Genomic DNA, 26707 nt, shown 5'->3' with positions numbered 1-26707 from the left:
CATATGGCCGAACTAAGAGCGCATGGCCGAACGTTACCCGAACGTTCGGCTAGCGCTGTGATTGGCCGAACGGGTCACGTGGTTCGGACCCGAACGCGCTCTGATTGGCTGAACGGGTCACGTGGTTCGGGTAAATAAATACCCGATCCACGTCATTTCTCCGCCATTTGTCTGTGGGTTTAGCTTTGGGTAGGCAGGCAGGGTAGTTCTCTCTCCAGCCAGGCTAGCCAGGGTCCCCCCAGTCATTGTGTCGCTGCTGGGAACAGTAGTACACCGCTCACCCACACTATATAGCATTGTGTTTACTGCCACCCTGTGTCTCTTCTGGGAACAGTAGTACACCGCTCACCCTGTATAGCATTGTGCTCTGTGTCGCTGCTGGGAATAGTAGTACACCGCTCACCCACACTATATAGCATTGTGTCTGCTGGGAACAGTAGTACACCGCTCACCCTGTATAGCATTGTGCTCTGTGTCGCTGCTGGGAATAGTAGTACACCGCTCACCCACACTATATAGCATTGTGTTTACTGCCACTCTGTGTGTCTGCTGGGAACAGTAGTACACCGCTCACCCTGTATAGCATTGTGCTCTGTGTCGCTGCTGGGAATAGTAGTACACCGCTCACCCACTCTATATAGCATTGTGTTTACTGCCACTCTGTGTGTCTGCTGGGAACAGTAGTACACCGCTCACCCTGTATAGCATTGTGCTCTGTGTCGCTGCTGGGAATAGTAGTACACCGCTCACCCACAGTATATAGCATTGTGTTTACTGCCAGTCTGTGTCTCTGCTGGGAACAGTAGTACACCGCTCACCCTGTATAGCATTGTGCTCTGTGTCGCTGCTGGGAATAGTAGTACACCGCTCACCCACCACTGTATAGCATTGTGCTCTGTGTCGCTGCTGGGAATAGTAGTACACCGCTCACCCACACTATATAGCATTGTGTTTACTGCCACTCTGTGTCTCTGCTGGGAACAGTAGTACACCGCTAACCCACCACTGTATAGCATTGTGCTCTGTGTCGCTGCTGGGAACAGTAGTACACCGCTCACCCACACTATATAGCATTGTGTTTACTGCCACTCTGTGTCTCTGCTGGGAACAGTAGTACACCGCTCACCCACCACTGTATAGCATTGTGCTCTGTGTCGCTGCTGGGAACAGTAGTACACCGCTCACCCACACTATATAGCATTGTGTTTACTGCCACTCTGTGTCTCTGCTGGGAACAGTAGTACACCGCTAACCCACCACTGTATAGCATTGTGCTCTGTGTCGCTGCTGGGAATAGTAGTACACCGCTCACCCACCACTGTATAGCATTGTGTTTACTGCCACTCTGTGCCTCTGCTGGGAACAGTAGTACACCGCTCACCTGCCACTGTATAGCATTTCTGTACTGCCACTGTACTGCTGCCAGTCAGCGTGTACTTTAAGGATAAGTGAAATGAAGAAGAAATCCTGTGAAAGAGGGAGGGGCAAGGGAAGAGGTATTCCCCCTGACGGTTCACGTTCAGGCCACAGTGGAGCACCAAAGAAAACCCACTCAATACCGCCCATGTTGTCCAGGAAATCAACCCTCACAAATCCAAAAGAACAGGACCAGATAATTAATTGGATGACCTCTCAAGTGTCCAGCAGTGGGTTAAGCAGCACCAGCACATCACGCACGAGGTCCGAGTCCTCAGCCAGTTACAAGGAGCCAGTGGGCACAAAGCTGACACAACCGGCAGCGACACCACGCACACAACTGCCAAATAACCAGTCCGAAGAATTTCCTCAGGACACAATGGGGTATTCGCAGGAGCTATTCCCAGCCCAACAAACTTCCACCTTTCAAAGGTCAATGGAACAGCCAGAAATGTTGTGCCCGGATTCACAACCATTTACTGTGGGAAATGCACCGCGCACTGAAATGCAAGGCGAGTCCGAGGACTTTGAAACCCAAATCCCAGAGCAAGTTGGGCAGGAGGGGTTTCAATTGCAGGAGGTCGGCCGAGAAGATCTGGAAGACGACGTTGGAGTGTGCTGCGCAGAGGTTGTTCTGGGGAGCTCTACTCCACGACGGCGGCCCACAATCACATATGACGAGTTTGAGGAGATGGAAGAGGAGGGTTTGGACAATGTTGACAGAGACCCAGATTTTGTATGTGAAGGAGAACATCGCCGTCGTAGCAGCACAGATGAGTCTGTTGAAGAACCCACTGCTGCACGAGTTCGCCTTGTGCCACAAGCGTGGAAGTTCAAGTGAGACGCAAAAGAGGCGCAAACAGAAATTGCCAGCAAGGCAGGTGCTCCAAAGTCTGGCCTTTCTTTGAAGACTGCAGTGAGGATGGTACCATGGTGATTTGCAAGGTGTGCAAGACCCGCCTGAGCAGGGGGAAACATATTAACCTCCTGAGCGGTCTGGACGAGCTCAGCTCGTCCATCACCGCCGGAGGCTGCCGCTCAGGCCCTGCTGGGCCGATTTTTATCAAATAAAGTGCAGCACACGCAGCCGGCACTTTGCCAGCCGCGTGTGCTGCCTGATCGCCGCCGCTCTGCGGCGATTCGCCGCGAGCAGCGGCGAAAGAGGGCCCCCCTAGCCGCCTGAGCCCTGCGCAGCCGGAACAAAAAGTTCCGGCCAGCGCTAAGGGCTGGATCGGAGGCGGCTGACGTCAGGACGTCGGCTGACGTCGATGACGTCACTCCGCTCGTCGCTATGGCGACGATATAAGCAAAACAAGGAAGGCCGCTCATTGCGGCCTTCCTTGTTTATTCTGGGCGCCGGAGGCGATCGGAAGATCGCCTCCGGAGCGCCCTCTAGTGGGCTTTCATGCAGCCAACTTTCAGTTGGCTGCATGAAATAGTTTTTTTTTTATTTAAAAAAAACCCTCCCGCAGCCACCCTGGCGATTTAATCAGAACGCCAGGGTGGTTAACAACCTCTCCACCACCAGCATGACCCGCCACATGGTATCCAAACATCCCACTCTGTGGGCACCAGGACAGGGTACCAGCAACACTGCCTCCCTTGGGGTCACCAGACTCACCACCAGACCCTCCTCAGCAGCAGCAGTAGCCCAGCCATTGCGTGGTTCACAACAACATTCACAAACATCAGACGACGCTGACACTGTCACTTTCCAGAATAATGCTCTTGAGGTCTCCCAGTCATCAAACACAACAACCAACAGCCGTTCAGTGTGCAGCCCTACGGTTCAGTTGTCTGTCTCGGAGATGCTTGAGCGCAAGAGGAAATTGCCAGAAAATGACCCCCGGGCCGTGGCACTAACAGCCAGCATAGCCAAGCTTCTGGCCTGCGAAATGCTGCCATATCGAGTGGTGGAGACAAACCGCTTCAAGGGCATGATGTCAGTGGCCATCCCACGTTACGTGGTTCCCAGCCGCTACCACTTTGCGCGCTCTGCAGTGCCTGAGTTGCATGAGCACGTGGTCAGCAAAATAACCCGAAGCTTGAAGAATGCCGTTGCCTGCAAGGTTCACCTCACCACTGACACCTGGACGAGAGCGTTCGGCCAGGGTCGATACATCTCCCTTACCGCGCACTGGGTGAACCTTGTGGAGCCTGGCAGCGATTCCTCACCTGCTACGGCGCGGGTGTTGCCCACGCTGCAAACAGCTGCACCGCCGTCCCTCCCGCTGGATAACAACAGCAGCACCTACCTCTCTGACTCCTTCTCCTCCAACGCATCTCAAAGCTGTACCTCATCCGCAAACGCTAACCCAGCAGCAGTAGGATCGTGGAAGCAGTGCAGCACAGCTGTTGGCATGCGTCAGCAAGCGTTGCTGAAGCTGATCTGCCTTGGGGATAAGCAGCACACAGGGGAGGAAATTTGGAGGGGAATAAAGGAACAGACAGATTTGTGGCTGGCACCGCTGGACCTGAAACCGGGCATGGTTGTGTGTGATAATGGGAGTAATCTCATTCGCGCTTTAAGGTTGGCTAAGCTGACACACATCCCTTGCCTGGCGCACGTGATGAACCTAGTAGTTCAGCGGTTCCTAAGGACATACCCAGGCGTGGCCGATCTTCTGTTGAAGGTGCGACGAGTGGCCAAACATTGTAGAAATTCCAGTACTGCTTCGGGAGCACTCGCCAAGATGCAGGAGCGCTTCAATCTCCCCCACCATCGCTTGCTGTGTGATGTCCCTACGCGCTGGAATTCTACGCTGCACATGCTAGCCCGCTTTTGCGAGCAGAAGAGTGCAGTGGTCCAGTACATGACGGCGCAGTACCGAGGCGCATCCGGACAGCTGCCAAGCTTCTGTGGATCCGATTGGGCCATCATGTTGGACCTCTGCCAAGTCCTCCAAAATTTTGAGCAATCCACGTTGGCTTGTGAGCAGTGACAACTCTTCAGTCAACATTACCATACCACTGCTGTCTTTACTGAAGAAGTCAATGTTCAAAATCAAGGAAACAGCTGTCATGATGCAACTGGGGGAATCTGAAGGAGAAAACGATCAGCGTGATGATACCAACATCAGGCCATCCGCCTCAGGAAACGCTGAGCCCCAGCAGCTATGACGAAGAAGAGGAGGAGGAACGGCTGGAGTTGGAGCAGGAATTTCATGCCACCACTGACGAGGGCCAGAGCGGTGCACGTTGGACTTCTACAATTCAGCGCGAATGGTCAGCAGAAGCAGACCAGGAAGAAGGTGACGACTATGATGCATCACAACAACTATTACAACGCTCACAAGAGGATGATGAGGATTCTGGCACTCTGGCACACATGGCTCAATTCATGCTAGACTGCATTGAACGCAACCCACGCATTGTGCGCATTCTGGACAACACCATTTACTGGGTTTATACCCTTCTGGATCCACGGTACAAACACAATGTTCCAAAACTGCTTGAAGAAAGAGTCAGACAGGTCAAAATGGAAGAATACCAGCAGGCCCTTGTGGAGGCTTTAGAGAGGAGATTGACATCCTCTCCCTCCTCTAGCCAGTTGTACGCCGACAGACTGACTTCCGCAAACCCAGGATGACCAGGAGGGCAGCAAAAAACACAAGCCGCAGCTAGTGCCCAAAAGGGAATGGTATCGGCAGTGTCCTTGGAGTGGGAACATTTTCTGACACCCATGCAGCAGCACACAGAACAGCAAGCGTGCAGATCCACCTCCAACACCGATCGCCTGGAGAAGATGGTCAAGGACTACATGTCAGATGGCGTAGCTGTGTTGAACAATCCATCTGCACCCTTCAACTATTGGATATCGAAGCTAGACACCTGGCACGAACTGGCAATGTACGCAATAGAGGTGCTGGCTTGCCCGGCAGCCAGCGTTATGTCGGAACGCTGTTTCAGTGCTGCCGGAGGCATCGCCACAGATCGGCGTATCCGCCTCTCCACAGAAAATGCAGACCGTCTGACTCAATTTAAAATGAATCAATCCTGGATTGGAAACGACTACGCAACACTCCCGGACCCCAACCAAGTAACATGAACAATGAACATCTGTGATGGGTTAGCGTTTCCGGTCCCTGTTTATTGAACCTCTCATCTGTATTACATTTATGACTGCATCCTAACAAAATGCAAATTGCTATCCGCACGCTTCTTGTCCTCATGCAAGGCCTGGGTTGTTGTGTCTCGAAGCGTGGCCTTCTCCTCCTGCGCCTCCTCCTGTTCCATCACGTGTGCTGCTGCTGGGTTAGCGTTACCGGTCCCTTTTCCTGGAACCTCTTATCTGTATTACATTTATGACTGCATGGCGGCAAAATGCATGCTATCCGCATGCTTCTTGTCCTCATGCAAGGCCTGGGTTGTTGTGTCTCAAAGCGTGGCCTTCTCCTCCTGCGCCGCCCTCCTCCTGTTCCATCACGTGTGCTGCTGCTGGGTTAGCGTTACCGGTCCCTTTTCCTGGAACCTCTTATCTGTATTACATTTATGACTGCATGGCGGCAAAAAGCATGTTACCTGTGCAAAGAAAACAGACATTTCCCGCATTTAAAAGACAGTTTTCCCTTTGAAACTTTAACTTTTTCCTCTTGTACCCACTCCCAAGGTGCACATACCCTGCAAATTTGGGGTATGTAGCATGTAAGGAGGCTTTACAAAGCACGAAAGTTCGGGTCCCCATTGACTTCCATTATGTTCAGAGTTCGGCTCGAACACCCGAACATCGCGGCCATGTTCGGCCTGTTCGGCCCGAACCCAAACATCTAGATGTTCGCCCAACACTAGTATGGGGTGAGGAAAGCGTTAGTAGGAGATCGCCAGCGAACAGGTTGACCTTGTACTCGGAATTTGTAACCTTATGCCTTGAATATCGGACAGAGCACCTATTTTATTAGCTAAGAGTTCTATTACAAGGGTGAAAATGGCAGGGGAGAGTGGGCACCCTTATCTCGTTCCTCGTTGAATGAGGATGGGAACTGGGAAATCGGTAGGAAGTTTAAGGTGAGCTGATGGATTGGAGTAAAGACATTTGACAGCTTGAAGGAAAGGACCACTGACACCTGCTTTAAGTAGTGTGTCAAGCATAAAGGACCAATCTATCGTGTCAAATGCTTTCTCCATGTCCAGTGACAGCAATGCGAAAGGGGTTTTGTTAGATTTTACTACATGTAACAAGTTAATGACCTTCCTAAAGTTATCTGGGGCCTGACGAAGCGGTACGAAGCCTACCTGATCCCTATGAATAAGTGATCCTAGGACTTTGTTTAGTCTGGCTACTAATATAGCTGTTAGAATTTTATAATCAAGATTTAATAATGATATGGGCCTGTAATTTTTAATATCTAGCGGATCTCTTTTAGGCTTAGGGATAACAGCAATTTTAGATTGTAGAAATTCTGGGGCTGGAGTTTTGCCATCTAGAATGGAATTAAATAATCGTTTTAGATATGGTATAAGAAGTTTTTTACATTTTTTGTAGTATATGGCCGAGGAACCGTCCGGTCCAGGTGCTTTCCCATTTTTTAATTTTTTGATGGCTAGGAAAATTTCGAGATCAGAAATTGGGGTATTAAGGGCAGATGCTTTATCTGGTAGGAGTTTTGGGTGCGTCAAATTTTGGTAGAATGAATTAGTGTATGGACGAGGTGGGGCAGATGTTGTGGCTGCGTAGAGTGATTTATAATAGTCGGCGAATTCTGAATGAATTTTGAGTGGATCGGATGTGATCACTCCTGTTTTAGTCTTAATTTGCAGGACTTTGTTAATGGATTGGGTGTGTCTAAGTTTGCGGGCTAGCCACGTGTTGGGCTTATTATATTGCACATAGGCTTTTGATTTAGTCCATCTAATAGCCTTTTCAGTCCGGGCTGAGAGGAGTATGTCTATTTGGTGTTGAGTATCCTGAATTTGTTTGTACAAATATCTAGAGGGGGAAGAGGCATGGGCCGTCTGCAAATGAAATAGCTTGTGCTCTAGGTTGAGTTGCTGTTCAGTTTTAGCTTTTTTCTTTTGTGTTGCAATTTTTATAAGTTGTCCCCTAATTGTAGGTTTATGGGCCAACCAGAGAATATCTGGCCTAATGTGGCCTGTGTCATTTAGCTGGAAATAATTAGCCATATGTTCTCCCACCTCTAGAACTGTCTCGCCATCTGTTAATAGGCTCTCATTAAGCCTCCAGGGAGGCCGGGCAATAGGGGTTGTAAGGGACGTGCATGCTATCCAAACTATGTCATGGTCTGACCATGTGCTGATCATGTGTCTGGCGAAGACCAGATTGGGTATTAAGGCAGAGGATAGGAGAATGGCGTAAATTCTAGAGTGGGTGTGGTGTGCAGAGGAACGACTACCAATTTTTTGATGTGTATTGTTTGGCATGTGCAGACGCACAGGGGGAATCTGCTGGTGGTCCTCCCTGATGTCAGACTGCACCCTACGAGGTTAGGTGTTTGTGGCCCTGTGGGGAACCTCAGATAAGTTTGTGCTTAGACTTTTTATCCTATATCAGCTCCTTGTATGTGTAGCATGTGGATGCACCCATCATCGGCGTAGGGAGCCCTCTAGGAGGTTGGCCTTGACACTGGCAGAGGGGTTTAACCCACATACCTGTTGGATATGTGGCACCAAGAATATCATTTATTTTTGGGATGTTGTGTTAGCCGCTGGCGATCTGTGAGTTTTGAACCCAGGTTCCTTTTGCTCTAAATAGAAATGTGCAACCTGTATTGCAATGTTTGTAACCAAGTTTGTTTTTCTTAACATTAATTAGGTACAATTGTTTTCATCAGATGCAATTTTTATGATCGAATTGTACAGAAAACTGTGCAGTGTGTGGCAAAAATCGATGTAAAACAATTATATGGTCGATTGGATCAGAAAATGTAATCACTCCAAATGTTGGATTTTATGATGGAATTGGAAGAGAGAAAATGCCCTAATAGACCTGTTTATTGGAACAATTGATAAGTACCTACCGATTACTTTAGATTGTAAAAATTAAAGATCGCATCTAATCGAGTCAAAAGATCGCATCTAATGAAAAAAAATGTACTTGTAATAGGCACCTTTAACCACTTGATGACCCACCCTTTACCCCCCCTTAAGGACCAGCGTGGTTTTTAGTGATCTGTGCTGGGTGGGCTCTACAGCCCCCAGCACAGATCAGGGTGCAGGCAGAGAGATCAGATCGCCCCCCTTTTTTCCCCCCTATGGGGATGATGTGCAGGGGGGGTCTGATCTCTTCTGCCTGCGTGTGGCTGGCGGGGGGGGGCACCTCAAAGCCCCCCTCCGCGGCGAAATTCCCCCCTCCCTCTCCTACCTGCTCCCCCCCCCCCCCCCCCCCCCGGTGATCGAGGCTGCACAGGACGCTATCCGTCCTGTGCAGCCAGTGACAGGACGTCCCCTGTCACATGGCGGCGATCCCCGGCCGCTGATTGGCCGGGGATCGCTGATCTGCCTTACGGCGCTGCTGCGCAGCAGCGCCGTACAAATGTAAACAAAGCAGATTATTTCCGCTTGTGTTTACATTTAGCCTGCGAGCCGCCATCGGCGGCCCGCAGGCTATTCATGGAGCCCCCCGCCGTGATTTGACAGGAAGCAGCCGCTCGCGCGAGCGGCTGCTTCCTGATTAATCAGCCTGCAGCTGGCGACGCAGTACTGCGTCGCTGGTCCTGCAGCTGCCACTTTGCCGACACACGGTATAAGCGTGCGGTCGGCAAGTGGTTAAAGGGGAACTTCAGCCTAAACAAACATACTGTCATTAAGTTACATTAGTTATGTTAATTAAAATAGATAGGTAATATAATCTCTTACCCACCCTGTTTTAAAAGAACAGGCAAATGGTTGTGATTTCATGGGGGCAGCCATCTTTTTGGTTGAAAGGAGGTGACAGGAAGCATGAGACACACTTCCAACTGTCCTGTGTCCTGATCACCTCTCCCAGCTTCGCACGGTAGGCTTCAAATCTCAAATTCAAAATAAAAAAAATTGCACTAAAACAGCATAAGGAGAACATCATCATCAGAAATCCCATCATGCTTTGCACAGCATCAGGGGAAAAAATGCCCGGGCAGTTTTCTTCTGTGCAGCTAAAAATTAGGCTTGGGTAAGAAAAACAAAGTTCTGATGCTGTGAAACTGTTAAAGAAGCACCAAGCCTTTTCAGTGCTGCTGAATAAATTTTTAGTCTGGAGGTTCATTTTAAAGAGATAGACTAGTTGGTTTTCAGTTTCTGCTAAATTTGTGCTAGAGAAGTAGTTGTTCAGTATTTACCTTTTTTTAAAGCAAACCTGTGAGATTCACAGGTCAATACGTCAGATACTTTCCCTCGGTGGATGGAAGCCTCTGGGATAAAGAGGCTACCCACATCCTCCTCCCAACCCAGCACTGGGACCCTCAGAAGTTTGCGACTGCACAGGGGGCTCACACCTGCCCAGCAGCAAGGAGCCACTGCTTGGCCTTGGAAGAAAAAGCCAAGCTCGTCCGGCTCTGCATTACTAAGCAGGTGCGAGGCCCCTGCGCAGTGTAATGATCTGCTCAGCTGTCTGCACAGGCAGACAGCTGTTTGACCATTCTTTAGGTCTGAGTGCTACAGGTCTCTGGAAAAGAGACCTGTCTTCCCTTTACAAGTTTCAGAGTTGCTCTGCTGGTCAGGAATTTTCATACACTTGTCATGCAAATTGCCTAGCTGCCTCATTTGATGGCTTGCAGTATAAATACCTTGTGCTCCCAGAATTCCTTGCTGGTCATGATGGTTTGTTCCTGCTAAACTCTCCTGGAGTATCAGCCTTGCTATTTTTTGCTAAGATTATCTTAGAGTAATTCCTTGGGACTGCACTAGGCATCCCTTCTAGTGCAGGCAGGTTGTATTATCTGTATTGCCTTGTTCTGTCTCTCTGTCTCGATTGTCTTGTCGCCAGCAGCGGTCGACAGGAAATCGTTCTGTCTGTCTGGGAGTGTAGGCCAGAGCTGCGGTTGCTACTGGCTGCTCCATCTGTCTGGATTGCATTCGCCCTAGTGGTAGTGGCAGTGCTTCCTTCTGTATTCTGCCTTAGGGGTCCTAACCAGAGCAGCGGTTCCTACTGGTAGCCCCATCTGTTTGTCTGTCTAAATCGCATCCGCTCTAGCGGTAGCAGCGGCGGTTTCTTCTGTATTCTGCCTTAGGGGTGCTAGCCAGAGCAGCGGTTGCTACTGGTAGCCCTATCTCTGTCTTGTCTGGTACGAACGCTTGCTGTAGTCTCGGTGAGGTAACCGTTTAGCAAGCGTTCACATTCTCTATTTCATGTTTGTGTTTCATTGGTTAGTTAGGGTGGCACGCTTATCACTGGTTACCTAACGCGCGGTGATCGTGTTTTAAACGCGTTCGCTGTTGCGAATGAGTGCGGAGTTCGCGTTTAGCTAGCGTTTGTTATTTTCTTTGATGTTCTGATTGTGGTTGCTTGCTTTGCCTTCTTGCTACTCTCGTGCTCTGTCCTGCTCGGTCTTGTGTCACTGTTGGCAATCGCCAGTCTTGCGATTGCGTTCCCACTTTGTTTCCGTTGTTGTGTATTCACCGTCGCTGGGTGGCGACTGGATTGGTGGGCGCACATACATTCTGTCTCTGTGCTCTCTCTACACTTGTGCTCAGTCTAGTTCGGTCTTGTGTCACTATTGGCAATCGCTACACTTGCGATTGCGTTCCCACTTAGTTTCCGTTGTGTGTTCACCGTCGCTGGGTGGCGACTAGATTGGTGGACACACATACATTCTGTCTATGTGCTCTCTCTCCTTTAAGGGCTATCTTGCCCTGCATTGCTTCTACTCGTACAATTCCCATCTGACATCTGTGGCCGTGCAGAGGCTGTGTTCATCTGCACTCCACAGCTCCATCTGCCGGTGGGAATTGCCCTCTACAGGTGCATCGCACCCAAGCTGGGTTCTGACAAATGACACGCTTGTGGAGGATTTCCGCAGTGTCGGCGCGCGTCCTGTGCGCTGACCACGGAAATAATTCCCCAATCGTTACATTCTTCAATCGTTACATGCAGTAAGCCCAAGCTCCGACGAGCTTCAGGGGGTCCTAGCACTGGGACGGCAAGGAGAAGAGGGACAGAAGATGCCTCTGAATTACGCGGAGGCTTTACTCTACTTGGTAAGGACCCATTTAGGTCACTTTATTTTCCTTAGGGACAATTGACATGGGCCGAAAAGCCTAAAGCCTTTCCTGCTGCCCTGCGTAAGCCTGTTGCTGCTTTTAAAGAGAACCTGAGGTGGGTTTGAAGAATGCTATTAGGACTCAGAGGCTGGGTCTGCATACTATCACCAGCCTCTGTGTCTGTACTGTGTCCCCCCAGGCGCCCCCCCCCCCCCTGCACTCTGCTGACCTCCATTAAAAAAAAACACCATGCTAGCCACTTCAGGACTCAGCCTTTACCCCCCCTTAAGGACCAGCGCTGATTTCGCTGATCTGTGCTGGGTGGGCTCTACAGCCCCCAGCACAGATCAAATGCCAGGCAGAGCGATCAGATCGCCCCCTTTTTCCCCCACTAGGGGGATGATGTGCTGGGGGGGGGGGTCTGATCGCTCCTGCCTGCGTGTGGCTGGTGGGGAGGGGGCACCTCAAAGCCCCCTCCAACGCAGGATTCCCCCTCTCCCTCTCCTCCCTCCCTGCCCCGGAGATCGGAGGCTGCACAGGAACGGATCTGTCCTGTGCAGCCTCTAACAGGCTCCTGCCTGTCATGTGACAGCGATCCCCGGCCGCTGATCTAGTACAACGCTGCTACTGTTAGCAGCATTGTACAAATGTAAACAAAGCTGATTATTTCCGCTTGTGTTTACATTTAGCCTGCGAGCTGCGATCGGCGGCCCGCAGGCTATTCACGGAGCCCCCCGCCGTGAATTGACAGGAAGCAGCCGCTCGCGCGAGTGGCTGTTTCCTGATTAATTAGCCTGCAGCCGGCGACGCAGATGTGCGTCGCTGGTCCTGCAGCTACCACTTTGCCGACGCGCTTATGAGTGCGCGGTCGGCAAGTGGCTAGTGACATGCACATTGTCGCTAGCTGGCTGTTTACCTTAATGCTGCCTGTCACCGCCGCTCCCCCCGCCTCTTCTATATCGCAGCTCCCCGCCTGCCTCCCTTCCCTCCAATCGGCTTACAGAGGCGGGGAGGGAAGGGATGCAGGCGGGGAGCCACGATATAGAGGAGGCGGGGGAGCGGTGGTGACTGGCAGCATTAAGGTAAACGGCCAGCTAGCGACAAGGTACATGTCGCTAGCATGGCGTTGTTTTTATGAGGGACAGCAGAGCGGGGGGGGAAGGGGGGCAGTACAGACACAGAGGCTGGTGATAGTATGCAGAACCAGTCTCTGTGTCCTAATAGCATTCTTCAAACCCACCTCAGGTTCTCTTTAAACCTCCCTGGCTTTATGACTATTTCCGGATTTAGGGTCTAAAGCCGTGCAATTTTTTCACAAGCTTTTAGACCCTCAAAACAAAAAAAAACTAAAAAAAAACATACTACAGAGATATCTGCAGCAGCTCCTGCATATAACTCACTCAGGCACGGGATTGCCGCTCTGAGCTGCGGATTTCCATCCCGAGACTCAGAATTACCGCTAAAGAGGTTAGAAAAAAAACCCTGTGCCTGAACTTACGCTCTAAAAACTCTGGGCCATGAACTCCAGTTTCTTGCACCTGAATTTGGAAACTTGTGATTTATCAACTGACTTTATTATTTCTTATTTTTTTTTCCATTTACAGAAAAGTGACTTGGTAAAGAAATTGAAAAATTTGGAAAAACAAAAGCTTGAAGAGGTAGAATTACTACTAAAGAATGGAATTGATGACACATCTGCATTGGCTTCACTGTTTTCCAAGTGTGTGGAGGAGGAAATGAAGATCTATGAGTAATATAAATTACAGTAGAATCCCGTTGTAGTAAACTCCTAGGGACTGGGCAAAGTAGTATCAGAAATTGGCATAGTCAAGCACATAAAATACACTATAGTACTGGATCCTAACTCTGTGAATAATTGGGAGTCTTTTTTTTTTTTCTTTTTTTTTTTTATTTCCAATGCTTCAGCAAGCGAACACAGACAGCATGTAAGCTAGATCAAAATGCACAGTGCTCAGTATGCAGGGTTTTGCATGTTTGCTCAGGAAGCATAGGTCTCATCAGTTAATGCAGGTACAGTACTGATCATTTGTCCACATTTTTGTGCAGCCTAGATAATACTGTAGGTGTTGTAGGCTGGACTGGATTTGCATCACAGAAGTCTATAAGCACAGATGTCCTGGCTCCCCAGACTTCGCTCTCCATGAACCTGAACTTACAAACCTCCGCCAACCTGCACCGCAAGTGTGCTGGCTGTCCCAGCTGTCACTTCTTCCTTACATGTCATAGGTAGCTACACGTGCCCCTTGGTATTAGGTAGCCAGAGGTACCCTCAGTGTTACGTATTAAGGCTGAAGAGAGATCTCGTCAGTGGAATTCCGAGAGCTTGGCGAGTAACCTCTCATTTATACTCTGCTCAGGACTCTGCATAGGAAAGAAGGGAGGCACTAGGGGAGGGGAATAAGCCACCTTTCCATCATTAGGCACCTGTAGGCTCGTGCCTTATGGTAAATCCAGCCCTGGCTGAACTTGTACTGTGCCAGATACAGCATGCTCCTAACTTTCAGGTTCACAATGTGCTGGAAAAATGTCCACTGCTGCTGGCCTTTGTGTTCTCTGCACCTTCATGTACTGTGTTGGCCTAGGTAGTTATTGCCCTGGTTGTAGGCATGCACAAACAAGTCACAGATAATAGGCAATTCCCTCAGTAATTAAGCAGCAGCTTACACAGGAAGCATAGGACTTACTGAATGGGCCTTTGTAGATAACTTCAAAAGCACCATATTAGTGTGTAGATAGTGAATAGGCAACAAGTGGCTGCCAGCCCATCCATGGCTCATAGGTGTCCAACTGGCAAGCAACTGTCCAATTTCCACTCTAGCCAGACACAAAATACTGCAGGGGACAAGAAGTTTATTATGACAGAAGTTCTATTATATCCGGGTTTACAATACCAGGCGCTACTCCCATATATTTATAATGGTGCCTGGCCGTGACCTGGACATTTAGTTTACTATATACCCGAAGTCTTACTATATTAGTTTATTACAATGAGATTATACTGTACTTTAGTTGCATCATGTCATTTTGCAGCGTTATATACTAGAGCTTTCATGCAAAGCAAGATTATATGACCTTACAAAAGTTGTATTAAAAACTTTACTCAGTGTACTCTTTTGAAAACAGTTCACGATAGATAGTAAAGTCTTCTTCTGTTGGGGGGGGGGGGGGGGGGTAATTGTTCCTATGCGGTTCATGATGTCCAGTCAGCCACACTCGCTATCTTCCTTCCAGTTTGTATTGATGATGGTCACTACTGGAATAGCCAATAAAAAAAACTCTGTTTGTATTAGTGCTATTTGAACTTTTATTTTTTCTCTAATAAGCATTTGGGGAGGAGGGCTTGATGTAGATACGCAAAGCTGCACCAAGCATTTCAGAACATGCCTTTGATTTTTGTTTAGCTTACCCAATGCTGGCAGCAATCCCTTCATCTTCTGACTCTTGACAAGAGCTCTGGGACAGTAATTTCGGTCACATGACTAGTTACTGTCCTGGTGCTCCTCAAGGAATGCAAAGAATACTGGCGTCACCTGGAGAGGTAAATAGGAATTACGGACCAATTTCTCTTTCCAGTCCCCTGTATTAGGGAATTGTATTTAAATGTGAACAAGCCCATTGATTAACATGGGCCGTCACAGCTAATGTAATTTTGCATGTGGATAAATTGTGTGTGAACCCATACTTGCATTGATTTGTTTATTTTTTTTTTTACCATTCAATTCCTGGTACATTCAGACTGAAATCTATTACCCCAACATACCAGATCAATCTGATTTTGATCAATTTTGACCTAGGTTCAATTGAAGCTATTGATTGTATAGGATGAACAATCGGTTGATCGGGAAGTGGGGGTTCAGGAGTAGATGGTCTATTACTGGCCCATAGCATTGCACTTTGACAGATTTTTTAGAATTTCCTGTTGACAATCGATGTGCTGTGTGTGGTAGGAACACACCACGACACCAATCTCTATGATCAGATCCCAATTGGAAGTGTAGCATATTAGTGTATGACCAGAGTTACACTCGTCACACATGGGCAAATAATTCCATGAAATGCCAGTAACATTTGTATTTATACCATTAAAAAAATGCAAAATGTAACATGATCTTTATCATCATTTTGATAGTACACTAGTTAGTGAATGTCACACTGGAAACTGCATGCTTACAGTTTGGAGCAGCCACGCCCACTTACCATTTGCAGGAGCTCTGGGAGCTCAGCTTCCACACACTGCAGTTGTCTGGCATATCTACAGTGGGATGCGAAAGTTTGGGCAACCTGTCAGTTAAATATTTCATATAGGAGACACACACAGTGATATTTGAGAATTGAAGTTTATTGCATTTACGAAAGTGCACAATAATTGTTTAAATAAAATTAGGCAGGTGCATAAATTTGGCCACTGTTGTCATTTTATTGATTCCAAAACCTTTATAACTAATTATTGGAACTCAAATTGGCTTGGCAAGCTCAGTGACCTTGACCTACATACACAGGTGAATCCAATTATAAGAGAGTATTTAAGGGGGTAAATTGTTAGTTTCCCTCCACTTTTAATTTTCTCTGAAGAGTAGCAACATGGCGGTCTCAAAACAACTTTCTAATGACCTGAAGATAAAGATTGTTCACCATCATGGTTTAGGGGAAGGATACAGAAAGCTGTCTCAGAGATTTCAGCTGTCTGTTTCTACAGTTAGGAACATATTGAGGAAATGGAAGACCATGGGGTCAGTTCAAGTTAAGGATCGAAGTGACAGACCAAGAAAAATCTTGGATAAACAGAAGCAACAAATGGTGAGAACAGTCAGTCAACCCACAGACCAGCACCAAAGACCTAAAACCTCATCTTGCTGCAGATGGCATCACTGTGCATCCTTTAACCATTCAGCGCACTTTACACAAAGGACGAAGCCTTTTCTCCGCCCACAGCACAAACAGAGCCGCTTGAAATATTCTAAAACACATCTGGATAAGCCAGCTTCATTTTGGAATAAGGTGCTGTGGACTGATGAAACTAAAATTTAGTTATTTGGGCATAACAAGGGGTGTTATGCATGGAGGAAAAAAACACAGCATTTCAAGAAAAACACCTGCTACCTACAGTAAAATATGGTGGAGGTTCTATCATGCTGTGGGGCTGTGTTGCCAGTGCAGGGACTGGAAATCTTGTCAAAGTTGCGGGACGCATGGATTCCACTCAGTATCAGCAGATTCTGGAGACCAAGGTCCAGGAATCAGTGACAAAGCTGAAGCTGCGCCGGGGCTGGATCTTTCAAAAAGACAACAACCCTAAACACTGCTCAAAATCCACTAAGGCATCCATGGAGAGGAACAAGTACAATGTTCTGGAATGGCCATCTCAGTCCCCAGATTGGAATATAATTATAAATCTGTGGTGTGAGTTAAAGAGAGCTGTCCATGCTCGGAAGCCATTAACCTCCTTAGCGGTAACCCCGTGTGTGACACGGGGTAAGCCGCCGGAGGGTGCCGCTCAGGCCCTGCTGGGCCGATTTACTTAATTTTTTTTTTTGCTGGACGCAGCTAGCACTTTGCTAGCTGCGCCAGCACCCCGATCGCCGCCGCCGCGCGCCCGATCGCCGCTATCCGGTGCGGCGCGCGCCCCCCCCCCCCCCAGACCCCGAGCGCTGCCTGGCCAATCAGTGCCAGGCAGCGCCGAGGGGTGGATCGGGTCTCCCAATGACGTCCCGACGTCGGTGACGTCATTCCGCCCCGTCGCCATGGCGACGGGGAAGCCCTCCAGGAAATCCCGTTCTTTGAACGGGATTTCCTGATCGCCTATCGCCGGAGGCGATCGGCGGGGCTGGGGGGATGCCGCTGAGCAGCGGCTATCATGTAGCGAGCCCTCGGCTCGCTACATGATTTAAAAAAAAAATAATTAAAAAAAAACTGCTGCGCTGCCCCCTGGCGGTATTTTTCATACCGCCAAGGGGGTTAAACCTAAATGAACTAGAGATGTTTTGTAAAGAGGAATGGTCCAAAATACCTTCAACCAGAATTCAGACTCTCATTGGAACCTACAGGAAGCGTTTAGAGGCTGTAATTTCTGCAAAAGGAGGATCTACCAAATATTGATTTCATTTTTTTTGTGGTGTCCAAATTTATACACCTACCTAATTTTGTTTATACAATTATTGCACTTTCTGTAAATGCAATAAACTTCATTTCTAAAATATCACCGTGTGTCTCCTAAATGATATTTAACTGACATTTTTTGTCGTAACAACTAACTATTTATACAGGAAAAGCATGACAATTAACAAGGTTGCCCAAACATTTGCATCCCACTGTATGTGCTCAACAGAAAAGGTGAAACTGTTCTGTTAACTTAAATAATTATAACCCATCCACTATATTGACAAAAGTTTTGGGACACCGGCCTTCCCATATTCTTAATCCAGAGGCTTTAACCTCCCTGCCGTTCTGGCGGCGATCGGAGGGGTGGGAGGGACGCCGCAGGGAGGGGGGCATCATTTAGCTAGCGCTAGGCTAGCTACATGATTAAAAAAGAATTATGCAAAAAAAACCTTCCCACGGCCACAGGAAGGTTTTTTGAATTTTTTTTTTAATCATGTAGCTAGCCTAGCGCTAGCTACATGATGCCCCCCTCCCTGCGACGTACCTCCCACCTCTCCGATCGCCGCCGGCGCGCTGCCCATAAGGAAATCCCGTTCTGAACGGGATTTCTTTTAGGGCTTCCCCCGTCGCCATGGCGACGATCGAGATGACGTCAGACATCGTAACGTCGGCGGGAGTACCGATCCACCCCTCAGCACTGCCTGGCACTGATTGGCCAGGCTGCGCACGGGGTCTCAGCGGGGGGGGGGCTCTCTAACGCGGCGGGTAGCGGCGAATCGGCGGCGATCGCAGGTAACACACAGTAAGCAAAGTGCTTGCTGCGTGTGTTAAAAAAAAAAAAAATGTAAATCGGCACACCAGTGCCTGAGAAATCCTCCGCAACGGGTGACCCCGAGTTCAGCTCGGGACAACCGGCAAGGAGGTTAAAGGACCATTATCGCAAAAATTGCAACATTTTAAATATTTGTAAAAACATATAAGAAGTATGTTTGTTGCAGAATAACATGAGCCATACATTACTTTGCTCCCGTTTTGCTGTCACTTGCAGTAAGTAGTAGAAATCTGACAGACTAGCCCAGCTTCTCATAGGTGATTCTCAGGGTTTTAATTTATTTTCAGAAGCACTTAGTGAATGGCAGCTGCACCATCCAACTGCCAAAAAAAAAAAAAAAAAAGTATGGTAAGCCGGGAGGCTGGCCAGCATCTTTGTATAAATGCTTTACAGGCAGTGTCTCTATAAAAATAAAGGCTACGCTGAGGATCCCCCCCCCCCCATGAAGAGATGGACTAGCCCAAAACCTGTCAGATTTCTACTACACACTATGGCCTGGTGCACACCAAAACCCGCTAGCAGATCCGCAAAATGCTAGCAGGTTTTGATACGCTTTTTATTTTTCTGTAGCGTTTCAGCTAGCGTTTTGCGGTTTTGTGAAGCATTTTTGGTGTAGTAGATTTCATATATTGAGCTTCTGTAACAAAAACGCCTGCAAAACCGCTCTGAACTGCCGTTTTTCAGAGCGGTTTGCGTTTTTCCTATACTTAACATTGAGGCAGAAATGCCTCCGCAATCCAAAAAATGCCTCACCCCGGGAGTATGCGTTTCAGCTAAACGCCTCACGCTCTGGTGTGAACCACCCCATTGAGATACATTGACCAAGTATATCCGCAGCCGCAAGCAGCTGCAAAAACGCCGAAAAACCCGCTCGGTGTGCACCAGCCGTGTGACCGCAACATAGGAGAAAAGTAATTTACGGCTCATTTTACTCTGGAAGAAACATACTTACTTGTGTTTACATGTATTTTACAATTTTTCACGATAGTGGTCCTTTAACATTGTTGGCCCACCCTTTAAAGCTATAATTGCTTCAACTGTTCTGGGAGGAATTTACACCCAGTTTAGGAGCAACTATTGGAAATTTTGACCAGTCCTTCTCTTAAAAAAAACTGTGTGTTTTATGGAAAAACGGAGCATGTGGATCAGGATTGCTGGGAACAGCAGCATAAAGCAAATGTTCAGTGTGGCTGTAGTATCCCATCTATTCTTGGATTTAGTTGCCATACCCACAAACTGTCACTGGCCTGGGAATGATGTAACCCTTTGGGATAACTATACCCATGATCTTTTCTTCTTTGAACCCACAAGATACATCCAAAGTACACTGCACCTGGTATGTGCCCATCTGGAGTTCCACTCTGCATTGTTGTACACAACAGCCTGCTGCACACTGAATAGGAACTGTCTACAAAACTTTGTATGACTCCTTATCGGTGGCTGAGCAAATGCAGTCAATGTAACAATTGTGCAGAGAGCAAGCTTTTTCTCTCAGTGCCCAGACTCCTCAAGCATCACTACAGTACACAGCACTTGGGAAGAGGTAGAAAGGCTGGGGATAGAGCAGTGCTGTACACAAGACCCTTCTGAACACTGAATCTGCAAATCTTTTTTATGATTCCTTATCCGTGGCTGAGCAGATGCAGTCATTAGAATAATTGTGCAGAGAGCAGAAAAATTTTCTCTCAATACCCTTAGGCCTCTTTCACAGTGCGACATTAAAGTCGCACGTTAGAAAAAATGTTAACGTGGACTAACGCACTGCAATACTAAGTCTGTGCAACATTCACAGTGCACACGTTGCGTTTGTGTGTGTAACGTGTAGCATTATTAGAGAGTGCTGCATGCTGTGCGTTATACACGTTAACTGCGGTGGACTGTTTGCACATGCTCAGTAATGACCTGGAAGCATACTTTTCATTGCCTGTATGCCTACTATATGCGATGATAGCAGGGCATAGAGTTGCACTATTTTTTGGGACGTTGCAACTTTCACGTCGCATCAAAACGCAACATCCCATTGTGAAAGTAGCCTAAGTTGTCAGTCTTTCAAGACAGAGAAAAGAAACTCCACCCCCCCCCCCCCCATAGTGCCTGAGCCCCCATCGACTGCATCCCCTTGCAGGGTCTGAAGTTACACCCCTGCTTTTGGGGTATTTCTCCAAGTACTGAAACATGTTTATAGTGATCTGGAAAGCTGAAATTACAGTGATTGTCTACAGAGAAGGACTATAAGGTTATGCAAGTAGTATGGACTACATAAATAGGGGTACAGAAGTTTTATAGTTCTTTCCAGCTCAAAGTGTTCTTTAAAAGGGACCTTTAGCAGACCAAAAAAAATGCCATACTGAACTTACCTGGGGCTTCCTCTGGCCCACTATGGTCTGTGAGTTCCCTCTGCTCTTCCACTGGCAGCTAAGTTAGCCACCCGACTTTGCCTGTCGCCATGAGTGTTCTGTGCACACGTGATGCTTGAAGGAAAGAACCGCGTGTGCGCAGAATGCTAACGGCGATGTTAGCCACATGACTGCCAGGAGTAATGATTAACAGAACCCCCAGTAGAAGAACAGAGAGAGCCCAGTGGATGCTAAGAGACCTCACGGGGGGGGGGGGGGGGGGATAGGGGGGCAAGGAGGCCCCCAGGTAAAGCATTTTTGTGTTCTGCTCAGTCTCCCTTTAAAGCAGATCCGAGATGAAAAACTAACTAACAAGTAAATTGTCTATATACCATATCTAAAGCTTAGATAGTTTACTCAGCAAATTTAGCTTCAACAGTTTATGATTCTTTATTCCTGTGATACGAGGGCAGCCATGTTCTGTTTGTCACATTACACACAGGCAAGCTGATCTGTATCTCCCACTGCCCTCTGCCTCTGAAATCTCTGGCTAGTAACCTCCTCCTGCCCAGACTGAGCTCCCATAAGTCCTTGCTACTAAGGCTGAGAGTGCCAAGGCTCTCTGGAGAAGCTGTGGGCGAGGCTTGTTTAGTTTATAGGGAAATAGAGTATTAAAACAAAAAGTATTTGGCTTGAGAAATGCCCTATAAACTATATGAAAGGAACACGATTATGCAACGAGTAAAAGTTTCTCAGATCCACTTCAAGTAGTTCTCTTCTATTTGTGTTTTGCAAGCAATGTAACAATTTAAACCTGCGTAAAGTGTCTCCTTGTATGCTCTTTGTGAATCGCATGCAATTTGCACACAATGCTTTCCTATTTCCTATGGGCGAGAAACCGCATCCTAGTTCACAAACTATGATAGTGTATGTATCTTCATTAAAGTGAACGTTAAGTCAGAAAAAAAATGAGTTTTACTCACCAGTCCTGTGCCCTCGCAGCCACTCTCTAATCCTCTGGTCCCCCGCTGCCAGCTAGTTTCGTTTTTGCCGGCAGGCCCGTCAGGACTGGCCACGCATAGCTTTTTCCGCGGGCCGCAACGCGCACAAAAATATGCGTTGCCGCATATCTATGCGTTCGTAATGCGGCAACGCGTTTTTTACGCGTTGCGGCCCACAATAGCGCTAATTACAGTTGGGAATGCGGAAAAGGCTACGCATGGCCAGTCCTGACGGGCCTATCGGCAAAAACAAAACTAGCTGGCAGCGGGGGACCAGAGGATTAGTGAGTGGCTGCGAGGGCACAGGACTGCTGCAGGGGGCTGGTAGAAGCCCCAGGTGAGTAAAACTTTTTTTCTGGCTTAAGTGTCCCTTTAACAGGGAGGTTATTAAAAAAACATGCATGAAAAATGCAGTTGCATTTAAATTTTGGTTCTGAATTTTTGTATGCAAATGCACATGCCAGAAAATTCATGGTTTTCCCACAGACAAGTGTGCTCCCAGTTTAAAATAGCTGTCTGCAGCTTAATATTGCACACCATGTGCAATTCCCATAACCATGTTATCCCAAAGCACCCAAAAAGTGAAGGAATAATTATGCTACAATTTCCATATGTTTTGGATAATAGTATACATTTAATTAAACAGTACCAGACAAAGAACATTAATTGTTCTTTGTCTGGTACTGTTTAAATAAAATTGATACGATTATCCAAAACATGGAAATTGCAGCATAATTATTCTTTCACTTTTTGGGCTCTTTTATGGTGAATAGTGATACTTTGGTATGCTCAGTTGTTGTTTCTTTCCAATTCCTATAACAAAACACACAATTTACTCACGCCTAGCTTAAGCAATTTCCTACCTTTATCTGGTCAGCAGGCGCCAGTCAGCCAATCAGGTGTACTGCCATACACCCTTTGCCTGCTCTACCAACTCTAGCAGGAATTGCATAAATTAGGTAGCATTCAGGTGGGATGCTTCGGTTGGAGGTGAGAGGTCCAGGGCCCACCCGCACTTCCCTCTGGGTATTGCATGGTGGTTTGGTGGCCCCAGCCAGTGAGAGGGACTGGGGCCCCCCGGCTGTCGTGCGAACCATTGTTTGCAATTCCTATAACAGTTAGCTTCTGTAAGCATACATACTCACTGAAATGAGGGTTGCAAAAATGAACGAGCAGAAAACCGCAGTAGCTTTTTTTTTTTTTTTTTTTTTTTGCAGATATATGTATAAACCTTTCCAAAGAATACCATGTCAGGATATTCCACTACTGTGACCCTGTGGGCTTTGCCTAGAGACGTCCAATATAGATGTCCTAGAAACATCCAATATGTCTAGGTGTTTTACTCTTGTATCCAAAGAAATGAAAATCTGCAAAGGTGATTTTAGAAAATTAGCAATATCAACTGTTCACCATCACAGCTGTGAAATAACCGAGATACATTTTTTGAGTTTCTTGTAATATACACATAAAATGACATAACAGGGTAGAAATGATTTTATGCTGAATCTACGTTCCAGAAAATTCAGCTCATTCTTTCCCCAAAACACTACAGTATAGGTCCAGAAAACTAGATGATTTATGTTGCTGTCCCCATTAGGGATGGTCAGTAAGATTATTATGTATTTATACAGCGTTGGCATCCTTCACAGCGCTTTACATAGGACTATGGTAAGGATTAGATTGTGAGTTAGTGACAAGACTATGTTCATCATAGTCTAGGGACTATGCAAAATCAAATTTGAATTATTTGCATGCCAAAACCATACAGATAAGTTTGAGTTGATGCAGGATTATGCAAATTTATGCAGCTTGAAAATGGATCAATCGAACCCCACCTTGCCAGGCTTCAACTGGTCAATTGTCAAGCTGTATATATATTTGCATGATCCTGCACCAAATCAGAATTATCTCATTGACCATCCCTACTCCCCTTCGTAGTAGTTTGTTCTACAAGGAAATCTGGAAATAAAGGAATACAGTTTCAAATAGTTTATTTTCTTTGTCACTTTTAGAAACCTAAACATAATATATTAATACAATATTTTCAAAGTATGTACAAAATATCTCTTCCAGTAGCAGCTTATAAGTATAAGCATGTGCACAGAGTAAGCTTATTTCTTGAAACCAAAAAAAGGACACATTGAGCAATTGAACTTTTAGTTACCCATTGATAAGACTGGTCACTTCATCTAGCCATTCTCAGTTGGGCATACAGTAAGTAAGTTAGACATGCACTTACCGGTATACGTTTTCCCCATACAATTTCATAATTTTGCAGTCAAAATCTGCCAGATCTATTGCAGCAGGATATTTGATAGATTCATGTTCGATTGACTTTTGACAGCCATAGTATTGCACTATTGCTCCCAATTCCTCATTCCACTTCCCTATTGATCATAGCTTTTTCAGTATGGGCTCTTTCACTAAAACATCTGACAGCAGCGCACAGAACGCCTTGCCAGCCACTCCTGTTTACACGCAGGGTACTTGCAGCTGGCTGCAAGCATCCAGTACTAACAGCATCTCTGCATCCGAGCCAGCTGGCCCTGGAGGCTACATGCTGTGGGATTTTTCTATTTTTTAAGGCAGTAACCATATGTCAACCACTGACAATCTTGTGGTTACCAATGCTTCTATTTGGTTGTACTACTATGCAACCTGAAAGTGCATGAGCCTGGAAATAATGAGCTTTTTAGCCATTCATCTCAAAGAGGCACAACACACACGCACTCCTCCTCTGACTTGTTCCATTCAGTGAACAATCAAACAGGATTGGGGTCAGACAGCTAAGGTCTATCTGTACAATAGTTACATTAACATCCCTGGCGTTATGGCTTTTAGACCTTAAATCTGGGAACAACAACATTTCTTCACAAGCTTTTAGACCCTAAAAACAAGAAGCAAAACATACCTCAGAGAGGTCTGCAGCAGCTCCTGCATGAAACTCACTCAGGCACGGGATTACCACCCTGTTCTGCAGCTTTCCGTACAGAGGTTGACTCGGGATTACCGCTAAGGTTAAATACGGTATTATAATAGTAGACTATTGAATTTCAACCTGGCCACTGCACTGTTCCATTTGCGCAGCTGCAATTCAGTTGGTAAAATAGGTTTAGGGCCCATTCACACGATTACAAAACGCTAGCGATTTTGCTAGAGTTTTGCTCTGGAGTTTTTTGGCGATTAATGCCCAAAACAAAATCGCTTCTATAGCACTAAAACGCGATCGCCGGGAAATCGCCTGAAAATGGTGCAGGCTACGCGTTTGCGTTTAGCGGTTTTGGGCGATTTGCGGCGATTAACACAAATCGCCCAAGTAAGAACAGCCCCATGGGGCTAGCGTTTGAGCGTTTTACCAAAATCACAGCAAAATGCTCAAGTGTGAATGGGCCCTAATGCTGGGAATAGACGGTGCGTTTCTGCAGCTTGATTATGGCGCCGGATCGATTCCCGTGCGTCCCCGCATGCGCTTCTCTTATCTTCTGCTCGTTTTTTCCATTGTCTCGCCCGTGGTATCTAGCGTGGAATTGATCCCGCAGGTGATCGGACACGTCGGAAATCATCAATCGAGCCATCTAATGGCTCGATTCAGCCGCAGAAAGGCACCGTCTATTCCTAGCATTAGGATGTGAATTGCTGAAAAGTCCACATTGCACTGGGGCAACCCGACTACTTAGTGGGAACTCTACTCACAGGCACGTGATATGGTGTGAAACAGGCTAAACGATGCCAGTGGAAGTGCAGGTGCTCTAAGCTGCTGGATACCCCTGAGAAGCCAAGAGGAGGGGGGGGATTGCCTGATCAAACAGCTACCTTGTCATTGGACACCTGTAGCATTATTTTTGCAACTGTGTGTAGACACTGCTGGTCTTATCAATTTGCAACAAACCTTTTAAATAGAGTAGACATTGTATTTGGTAAATGTTGAATACAATGAAAATCCATTCAAAATGAATCCCACCCCAGGTCGATATTTAAATGCTTTGTTTGTTGAATTTTGCTTGGAAAAGCACCATTCTTTCTTCAGATCAATGTGCCAGGCAAGAGCAGAGAGGCACAAGAGTGAGGCCACATTAATTTCATATGGCAAAACTTGCGGCATTGAGAGTGATATTAGTTCAGATCTGTTCCAAGTTATATTCAGAGTGTGGTAAACAATCTGTATCAGGTAGATATCGATCGTGTATGTCTGCCTAAAGGCTGAATTCTGCTTTACCTAAACGGTAAATTCTCTAACTTAAGCCCAGTGCACACCAAAAAAGCATAAAAGCAAACTCATCGCTTTTTAAAGTGATTTTTTTAAAGGCGATTCTAGGCATGTGCCTAGTGATTTTTGGAGCATTTTGGTGTAGCGTTTTTATATTTTGTTACAGTAAAAGCTGTAACTGAACAGCTTCTGTAACAAAACCGCTTGGAAAATTGCTCTGTTCAGAGCGATTTCCACTTTCCTATACATAGCCGAATTGCCTCAGAAATCAGCAGAAATGCTGCAGGACCTGCGTTTGAATGGGATGGAGCACACCAGGGCGATGAGCTTTTTTCCCAAACACAAATACATTAGCCAAGCGCTTTTCAAAGAGCTAGCGTTTTTAAAAATGCTCAAAGGCTCTTGGTGTGCACCAGCCCTAAAAGGTAACAAGTGCACAAAATAAATACATAGAATAAATTAAATCCACACAAGTTTGTAAAATGGGCAATAATTTTACTGCTACATTTTAGCTGCAATAAACATTAATATATTAAAAGGGGTTACATTAAATTGCAGACAGTCATTCAGCTGACAAAAGTACAAATAAAGACGACTAATGAAGTATTTGCTACTGCCTGTTTAAAGTGAACCAGAGACAAAGCACCCTCATGTATTTTACCAT

At 46.8% G+C, this 26707-nt stretch overlaps 1 protein-coding gene across 4 annotated transcripts in view; it reads left to right on the top strand.

Annotated features, from left to right (window-relative positions):
- The window catches only part of SCRN3 (secernin 3), a 54697-nt gene extending 39976 nt beyond the window's left edge, over positions 1–14721 (top strand). For all 4 annotated transcript variants that reach the window (XM_068245480.1, XM_068245478.1, XM_068245477.1 and 1 more), the window contains one exon: positions 13152–14721. In XM_068245480.1, coding sequence (XP_068101581.1) covers positions 13152–13301 — 150 coding nt within the window. In that variant the 3' untranslated portion in view covers positions 13302–14721. The remainder of the gene's footprint in view (positions 1–13151) is intronic.
- Positions 14722–26707: the final 11986 nt, after the last annotated feature.

This window comes from Hyperolius riggenbachi, chromosome 7 (assembly GCF_040937935.1).
Source record: "Hyperolius riggenbachi isolate aHypRig1 chromosome 7, aHypRig1.pri, whole genome shotgun sequence".
In the NCBI taxonomy this organism is placed as follows: Eukaryota; Metazoa; Chordata; class Amphibia; order Anura; family Hyperoliidae; genus Hyperolius; species Hyperolius riggenbachi.
This window is presented reverse-complemented; position numbering and strand designations above follow the sequence as displayed.